Raw genomic sequence first — 8,568 nt, forward strand, 5'->3', positions numbered from 1 at the left:
CCGTACAGCTCCAGGGACCCGGACGTGCTGGAGTCCCACATGGAGCAGATCGCGGCTTCGGCGGCAGGTTAGCGCGAACGTTTGGCGACGGCTCAACTCGGGCCTATTTTGAGCAGCAGCACCCAGACTAATATGTCTATAAAACGAGGTGACTTTCTGAGAGTTGATCGCGACTTTCTGAACGCGATCCTGCAAGCAATCGTCCAGTACCACGGACAGCTCCCTCGGCCATGTGCGGCGTACTGGAGTCACTCGGAAATCTTTTTAGATCGAATATATTTGTCGATGCACGGTGGCGACTTCAAATTTTCCAATCAAATGGGATTAGAGTCTCTGATCCAGCCACAACACCATTTTTGGTGTAATACGTTTTTAACAAGAGGTAGAAAAGAATTCGCACTGTACCAAAAAGCACACGCAACAACATAACATTAAATGCAACTAAACTGTACTTTTTTGGGAACCCGTCCTCTTATCCTCTGCCGAAAAAAAAAAGGAAAAAAAAAACCTGCGCTACCTTTTGTTGTCCGAAAAGTATTGCTTAGGCGCCGCCTGGTGGCAGGGCTCTGAAAGGATTTGCCTGGATGGTTCTGCAGGGGTTCTGGTGCTGTCCTGGTATCCTCCTGGCATGGCCGATGACAACGGGGAACCCACGGAAGATTTCGTACCTTCCATACTAGACGGCGCCTATAGACACAATCTCAAGGTAAGAACAAAATGAACCCACGCGTTGTTGCTGTCGTTCCGGCTTCACACTTTTGAGGTGTTTTGCCCCGATGGCGTTTGTGTGCGTGCATCTGACGACGATAAAACTTTCGTCGGTGTCGCCAAGTGTATGCTTGGGGATGACAAACACGGTTCCGGTTTGGTAAATCATGTGACACCGGAGCTTACAACAGAGCTCTATTCCTACTGCGGCGACGGGACGAGAGAGAGGATGGGCTCGGGCGGGTTGGCGCGAGACAAGACGGGATGGGACGGGACAGAAAAGGACAGGCTCGGACAATACGGGACGCGGCAAGATTGGACGGCCCGAGTCAAGGATGGGAAAGGGCAGGGCGAAAGAAGACGGGATGGGTTAGGACAGGACAGGACAGGACAGCATAAGGTAGGAAGGGGTAGGACAGAACAAGACGAGAAAGGGCAAGATGGGACAGGACAAGATAGGATGGAGTAGACGGAACAGAACGGGAGTGGAGCGGGCGGGACGGGACGCCATAGACCGGACGGGACAGGACGGTATCAGCCAGGACAGGACGTTCGAAAGCAGACGGGACAAGGCTTAGGCTAGAAGGCCGAATATGCCCCCCGAGCCCACACGCCGCATGCCCGCCGCTCTTCTTCCAGGTGGCGTTTCACATCCAACCGTACCGAGAACGGAACGAACAGAGCGTGCTCGACAACGTCAAGTACATCATTGACAGGTAAGGAGAGCGTCCGGGCCGCTTTGCGCGCGGCGGGGCCTCGCCTCCTCAGCGGACCCGTCCCGCTCGCCCACCCAAGGTACGGCGAGCACGCGGCCGTCTACAGGTCGGCGTGGGGCGCGGGGAAGGGCCTGCCCCTGTTCTACGTCTACGACTCGTACCTGACGCCGGCGGAGTCCTGGGCGCGGCTGCTGACGGCGGGCGGGTCGCGCAGCCTGCGCGGCTCGGCCTACGACGGCGTCTTCCTGGCCCTGATGGTGGAGGAGCGCCACGGGCGGGACATCGCGGCGGGCGGCTTCGACGGCATGTACAGCGCGGCCCGACGCGCTGGCCGTCGCCTCCTTCAACCAGTGGCACGAGGGCACGCAGATCGAGAGCGCCGTGCCCAAGAAGAGCGCCGCCAGGGTCTACTTGGACTACCGGCCGCACGGGCCCCGGCGCTACCTGGAGCTGACCAGACGCTGGGCCGAGAAATTCCACCGGGAGAAGGAGCGCTGGCTCCTGTGAGGCCGAGGAGCTCCGGCGACGCGCCTTCCCTCTTCGGGAACAAACCGGAGGGAAAAACGGCGCTCGTCGCCGCGCGAACCTGGAAACCGTGACGCTCTTTGCCATTTTTTTTCCTCCTTTCCGGTTTGCTTGAATTTTGGGCTTGATTAAAAAAAGAGAGAGAGAGATAAAATGATTCCCACACACACGTACAGAGATCCCTCGCTATTTCGCGGTTCGATGATCACGGCTTCAGTGCATCGCGGATTTTTTCAAATATATATAAAAAAAAAAAAAAAAAAAAAAATTATATATATATATATACACGTCCGTTCCCACACAAAGCACAGCACAAACCTCGGTGACGTTGATGACTTTTATTCCGGCGGTAAATTGACAAGATTGCAAGCAGTGAAATCTGGCGATTGATTGGAAAAGGGGAAGAAAAAAAAAAAAAAACAAAAACCAACCCAACAGTGACTCTCCAAGCTGGACCGCAGCCCCCGAGAAGCGCCCCAACGCCGCGTTTCAAAGAGTCCGGACGAGTCGAGTCGAGTCATGACGACAACAAGGCATTGTTGGCAGCGGCCTCGTCGGCGCTTTTGATGGCAAAAACTGCCCAAAAGCGGCTCGTCGTCGCAAGACGGACGCGCGCCCGATTGCTTTTGGCCACTCCCAAATGTGGACGTTTGCAACGGATTTGCTCGGGTAAAAGCGGAATGTTCACCATCAAAACGCTGCCTCTCTCTTTTGTGTTTTGCGCTCGACAATGAGGCCCCCCCTCCCCCCCAAAAACATTTGAAGATCAGCTTTTATTGTACGCCCGTAACAGCTTTGAGGCAACCGCCCCCCCCCCAACCCCCTTTTTTAACTGTTCAAGCAGTAAAACGGAAATCCTCCCAAAGCTCGCACGTGACACGCGACTGGCGATAACAAAAAGGTGGAGTTGGCCGGAGCGGACGCCAAAAGACGGCCGGCGCCATCGGCGGCGACTAAAAGATGCGCCTGGCCCCCTCGCCGTTTGGAAAGAAGAAGCGCTCGATCGCGTTGCCCCCCGGCATTCGGACGGTCATCCCAACTCCTCCGAGGCCAGTCCGTACTTGCCCTCCAGCACGTCCACGGTTGAGGAAAAGGCGCTGCAACCCAGGCAAAAAGGCTTTTGGGGTTCTCCTCCTCAAGCACACGCAAAGAAACCGCGGCAGAACGACTGGCGCGCGCCACATCGATGCGGCGGCACCTCGACTCGCAAAAGCAATCGGCGCGGGAATATTCCGATGGAAAGTAAAATGACAGCCGACGCGACGGCCAGGAAGCCCTTTTTTTCCGGCGTCGAAATGAAGAAGAGGAGGAGCTTACCGGCCGGCTCTGATGATCCGGTACCTGCCGGGCGCGGACAGGTCCACCACGGTGGAGCCCAGCCGGCTCCGGTCTCCTATCGGCCCTCCGTCCACCACCACGGCCAGCTCGGGCCAAAGATCTTCAAATTCCTTCCGATGAAAAAGAGCGACCAAAGAGAGAGACCCGTTGATTGGCGCCGACGCTACAGCTGACTGCCGTCGTTTGGAGCGGCACGCGGGTTCGGGACGGCGTACGGGCGAGGCGAACGCCGCCATTCCGTCCATCTTGGACGGCGCTTATCCGCGACCGGCCTCGGACGCGGGCGTAGCGTAGCGGGGCGGGGCCTCCCCCTGCACGGGTCGACACTTACGTGGGCGGCCACGGTGCTGCTTTGCGCGCAATAAAAAAAAAAAAGAGCGACCAAAGAGAGAGAACCCGTTTATTGGCGCCGACGCTACAGCTGACCGCCATCGTTTGGAGCGGCACTTACGTGGGCGGCCACGGTGCTGCTTTGCGCGCTGACGTTGGCGCTGGTCAGCGCCAGAGGCTCGCCGCACATCTGACAAAGACGACGGATGAAGGCGCAGTCCGGGATGCGGACGCCGACGAGCTGAGTGCGAGCGCACGCCGTGAATATCGAGAAGGAGGAGGGGGAGGGGCCAGCCGCGTTTGGCACGGCGCGACTCACCGCGGTGAAGGGGTTGAGCTCTCTGTTGAGCACTTGCGACCTTTCCAGCACCAGCGTGACCGGACCCGGCAGGAGGTCGCGGAGCAGGTCCTCCTTCACCTTCACCCGACAGTACCTGCGCACGGAGAGGAAAAAAGAGGGTCGGCTCTCGCCCTTTGGATTGCCGATCCCGCTCGGCGTTGCCCCGTCAAATCGAAGAAGCCCGACCGTTCGGGCTCTGGATTGCGTTCTTACTTGTAGATGTCGTGGATTTCGCCCACGCAAATGGCCAAAGGCTTCTGCTCGTCGCGCCCCTTGATGTCGTAGATGCGGCGCACGGCGGCCGAGTTCTGGGCCAGGCACGCCAGGCCGTAGATGGTGTCGGTGGGCACGGCCACCACGCGGCCGTCCCGCAGGGCCGTCGCCGTGCGGCTCAGGACGGCGGCGACATCTGCGGAAAAAAGGGGATTCCACCTTCAAGGACCTCGCCGGGGAAAAAAAAAAAAATGCCCGACGACGCCCGAGGTTTTGGACACGCCCGCACGCGCGACCGGTTCCCGCGACGTTGAGCGATGACGCCGGCGGTGGATTTATAGCCCGTGAGCCGATTGGCCGCGTGTCTCGGCGGCCCCGCCCGACACCTTCCCCTGTGGGGGGGGGGTTGCGGTTTTTCACTCTCACGGCCGAGTCCCAGTCCCCACCGTGCACGATAGGTGAGGGAACGCTGTCCCTTGTTGATGCTTCAGCTCTCGGCCTCCATTATCTTGCGCTTACTTCAGAGTTCCCTCTCCCCAGCCACTTCTTCCGGAGGGATCCCGAGGCCAGCCGGGGCACCGGGTCTCTCCGGCGTGTCCTGGGTCATATCCGGCCGGGGGCCTTCGTGCCCGGAATACCTCACCCGGGGGAGGCGTCCCCGAGACATCCGCGAAAAGATACCCGAGCCGCCTCGCGGCAAACTTGTCCTCTCAGCGCGGAGGACTTGGGACTCCCTGCCGGATGACCGAGCTTCTCTTCTCGCCCGATCGCAGAGGGAGGAGGAGATTTTGTTCCTTCGGTCACGTGACCGTGGGGACGAGGGGAGGAACAGAGAGCAACCGGCAAATTTACCGGCCCGTGCTTGAGCTGCAGTATCAAATCACGCCTAATTTTTCGAGGGGCTTGGGGGGTGAAAGGTCAAAAACGCTGGTGCCTAAAGCGCCCTCCCATTTTGGAATATACATGCCGTTCTCGCGTTACAGTGACTTCGAAAGCCGAAGCGCTGGTTTTCTGGGCTCTTGGTTGGACCGCCGTAACAGAAAGCCTTCCCGCTTTTCAACACGGCAACGGTGCAGACAATCTGACGTCACAAGCAGCCACGTCGACGTCGCCGACTCTTCCGACTACTCCACAAGACCGGACAGAGAGGGGCATTTTCGGGGTCGTCGAGCGCGTTCGTTCGTTCGTTCGTTACCTTCCTCCGGAACAAACGGTCCGTCGCCGCCGGCCGGTGGCAAACGCAGCACTTTGGTCTTCAAGGGTTCACACATTTCGCCTCTGAATTGGAGTATTTGTACGGCCAACTGCCGAAAAGCCCTCATGAAACCGCGTCAAGTCCACGGGTCGAAGAGGAGAAACACGCAGCCAAGACGGAAGTGAATTCTTCCGGGTTCCGCCCCGAATGCTTGTTGACGTCATTCTTAAAGGGCCAGTCGCATTTGCTTTCGAGTTCTTTTTCCCCGTCGGCCACCCAAAGTACGTGGACGTCCAACTAAAAACTTGAGACGAGTGACAATAATTTTGGATGTTGTGGCTTCCGGCCCCATTTAATTTTGAAAACGTTTCGAAAGGTCACTTTTGACGGTCCCCGCCGCCTCGACCAATAAAAAAACGCGCGCGATCAAAAACGACGGCCGATTTGAATCACCTGCCTCGTCTCGTATTCGTTGCGTGCCGAGTCAAAAACGCTTCGAGGTCTCCGGAACCCACGATGTCCGAGGCGAATGGTGCTCGCGCGCCCGTCGCGGAAAGGGTCAGTGGGGAGAAATCGCAAGCGGGCCGAGTCGTTTTCAGGCTAAACATTTCGCGCGCCGTTTCGTCGAAGGTGCGGCGGGATGTCGACGAGAGGATCCGGACGGCGTCGGAGCAAATCGCCTTGTGCAATCAAATCCTGCAGGACTTGAAAGAGCTCGACCGCGTTCTCGTGGTGAGCAACGTCGACGCCGTTTCGGGCACCGCGACTCGACTTTTGAATTTGTTTGTTTTCCCCCACAGACGAGATCTCTGCCGGACGAGACCTTGCCGCCACAAAAACCACCACCCGCTTCTCGCTAAAATGAGACAACAACGGCGCTCTCCCCAGGCAATGCGTTTTTATTAGTACAGTGCTCTTAGTTGAGAAAGTTGTGATATCGAGCATATGCAAACATCCAACCTAGACACACACACACACATTCTCGCAGGCCGGGTGGCGGCGAGACATCCCCCTTCGGAAGCACGCGCCGTAGCGATTTCCTCCTGGACCGATTCGATGCAATTGTCAAATGAATGATGGCTCCCTTGCAATAAACCCGTGTCAAAAAAAAAAACAATCGTCGCGTGTCAACTTGCGATCGGGAGGCAAGCGACGGAGCCGGTTCGCCTTGGCCAAGGAGCCCCATCGATGCTCGCGGGACGCTCGGGGCGACGATTCGGCTCGCGGGCGAGCCGTCCGACCCCCTCGGGCTCCAAGGCCAGCGAGCAAAGACAAAGACCCGTCTGGATTTCTCGTTTGAAACCGAGTCCATTCCTAAAACGGAATCGATCTTTCAAGACCTCACTGGAGCGGTCCTTGGGGTGCAGGCGGCTCCTAAATGAACCCGCTTCCCATCCTTGGGCGTTCACCTCATTCCCAAAGGGCAACGGGGCGGGGGGCAGGGAGCCCCCGCAGCGCGGGGGGGGGGGGGGGGGGGGGGGGGGGCTTTGTCCATCTTTGTGCGGTTGACATCAGTGGCAACGTTTTTTCTCTCTTTCTACCGACCGTTTGCGACGCATATAAAAAAATACTCTAAACACGACACCAAGGAAGCGAGCGAGCAAGGAAGGAAGGAGTTATGGTGCCCGGGCGTCTGTTGCGCATGCCACTGAAAAACTTTTTGTTGAAAATTGCATAGCTGATTCATCGTATGTGGAAATTACGATGTGTAAATTTGAACATTTGGACCCGAATAATACCACCGTACTGCATATCTGGAATGGTTCGGAGTTGGCGTGAGCTGCCTTGAGGCTCTTTTGTTGTTAAATGCATGTCTGATCGGAATAAATGAATAAAAGACTCTTCATCTTTCGTGACATAAATAAAGGACAATCCGCAATTCCGAATGAGGTTGAACTTGTGGAGCGGAGCGATGCGACGGAAGCCCAAATTTGCCAAGAATGCCGTCTTTTGGACGGGCTTCCGAGCGCTGGCGGCCGCCCGCGACGATTGCGCGGGGAGCTCCGTCTCCATCAGTGCAATAAAGCCGGCTCCGAGCGCGTGCCCCCCCTCCGCCCCCGCCGGGCCGGCAAATCGGCAGCGCTCACAAATTCAGTGTGGAGACAGCGCAACCGCGCCGGACGCCGTCCGTGACTCGGATACAATTTGAATCGTACGAAGAACGCTCCTCAAGGAAAGAAAACGCCTCTCGGACCGCATTTGTCCCCGCAACAGTGAACGACCGCGAAAAGACTCAAACGGCGGCGCGGGTGCGGCGCGGGGTACGTTGCGCAATGCCGCGGAGAAGGACAACGCAACTGGAGGTGCGAGGCGGCGCGCGCCCGCGTCTAAGGCTCGCCTTCGGTGGCCATGCTGAAGTCGTCGGCGACGAGCAGCAGGGCCTCGATGTTGGCGGCGGCGTCCGGGCTCCGCATCGAGAGGAAGTCCGACACGTCCATGTTGGCGAGCCCGTGCGACGTCGCCGACGGCGGCGGCGGCGACGTCCGAGCGGGGCGCGGCTCGACTTCACCCACCTCGGAGGAAGACGCGGGGAGGCAGCACGGAGAAGAGCAGGCGGGGGCCGGATGGCGCGCGGGCGCTACCGGAGGAGGAGGAGGAGGCGGCGACGCCTCGTCTTTGGCCGCGTCCCTGCAGGCGCAATGGCACTGGCACGACTCCTCCTGCTTGATGATGATGACGGGCAGGCTCAGGCCGATCTGCTGGACGGCGCTGCCTGAAAATACAGCGCAGAGGAACGGCCAATGCCAAAAGCGACGCTCTCGCCTCGCGGCCGGGATTTGCCGACCGGGCCGCGGCAAATCGGGACAAATCAGCGGCGCAAATTCCGTCCTCGCCGCTTCAATTCAAAAAGAAAGCGTTTACATTCGCGAAGGCGGAAAGTCACGAAAAGCAAAATCTCACCAGCGCTGCCGCCCACCGGTATGGCTGTGGTAAAAAACACCTTCTCCACTTTTGGGCCGCCCGCCGACTGCGAAACAAGACGGGACACGGAGGAATGGGAAAGGCGCGCCGATCGACGTGAGGCGTCGCCGCCGCCGCGTTTCTCAACTCACCGCTCGTTGGGGGTTCAGCTGGCCGTCGGCGGCGCCGCTCAGGATCCACTGAAGGTTCTGGTCGGACACGACCAGGCCGGGCGGCAGCAGGTTCGGGGTCGGCGCCGAGGGGGCGGGGCCGGAACCGGCGACGACGTTAGCGGCCAAAGG

General features: G+C 58.7%; 3 protein-coding genes and 1 long non-coding RNA gene across 5 annotated transcripts in view; 2 read left to right on the plus strand and 2 right to left on the minus strand.

The window, feature by feature from the left end:
- LOC109513111 (glycoprotein endo-alpha-1,2-mannosidase-like protein) overlaps positions 1-2,016 on the plus strand; it is a 2,409-nt gene extending 393 nt beyond the window's left edge. Inside the window, 5 exon segments of the mRNA XM_019865331.1 lie at positions 1-67; positions 597-706; positions 1,348-1,424; positions 1,504-1,736; positions 1,738-2,016. The exon segment at positions 1-67 is cut by the window's left edge and continues 6 nt beyond it. Coding sequence (XP_019720890.1) covers positions 1-67; positions 597-706; positions 1,348-1,424; positions 1,504-1,736; positions 1,738-1,931 — 681 coding nt within the window. The 3' untranslated portion in view covers positions 1,932-2,016.
- An 886-nt stretch (positions 2,017-2,902) lies between these two features.
- yrdc (yrdC N(6)-threonylcarbamoyltransferase domain containing) lies at positions 2,903-5,520 on the minus strand. Of its 2 annotated transcripts, XM_019865326.1 has the most exons (7): positions 5,368-5,519; positions 4,742-4,747; positions 4,171-4,371; positions 3,937-4,051; positions 3,739-3,858; positions 3,267-3,397; positions 2,903-3,046 (listed from the first exon to the last, which is right to left on the minus strand). In XM_019865326.1, the coding sequence occupies exons 1-7, from the start codon at positions 5,490-5,492 to the stop codon at positions 2,980-2,982; spliced, it is 765 nt and encodes a 254-aa protein (XP_019720885.1). In that variant the 5' UTR covers positions 5,493-5,519; the 3' UTR covers positions 2,903-2,979. The 2 variants fall into 2 exon arrangements, with proteins under 2 accessions (XP_019720885.1, XP_019720886.1); XM_019865327.1 differs by lacking the exon at positions 4,742-4,747 and having other exon boundaries at positions 4,171-4,366; positions 5,366-5,520.
- Positions 5,521-5,577: 57 nt separating this feature from the next.
- LOC109513112 (uncharacterized) lies at positions 5,578-6,442 on the plus strand. The gene is made up of 2 exons (XR_002167660.1): positions 5,578-6,097; positions 6,166-6,442. It is a non-coding gene; the product is annotated as an uncharacterized LOC109513112 (long non-coding RNA).
- A 409-nt stretch (positions 6,443-6,851) lies between these two features.
- mtf1 (metal-regulatory transcription factor 1) overlaps positions 6,852-8,568 on the minus strand; it is a 6,170-nt gene continuing 4,453 nt past the window's right edge. Inside the window, exons 8-9 of the mRNA XM_019865330.1 lie at positions 8,267-8,333; positions 6,852-8,078 (exon numbers count right to left, since the gene is read on the minus strand). Of these exons, the coding sequence (XP_019720889.1) occupies positions 7,693-8,078; positions 8,267-8,333 (453 nt within the window). The 3' untranslated portion in view covers positions 6,852-7,692. The remainder of the gene's footprint in view (positions 8,079-8,266; positions 8,334-8,568) is intronic.

This window comes from Hippocampus comes, unplaced genomic scaffold, assembly GCF_001891065.2.
Source record: "Hippocampus comes isolate QL1 unplaced genomic scaffold, H_comes_QL1_v1.1 scaffold444, whole genome shotgun sequence".
Classification (NCBI taxonomy): Eukaryota; Metazoa; Chordata; class Actinopteri; order Syngnathiformes; family Syngnathidae; genus Hippocampus; species Hippocampus comes.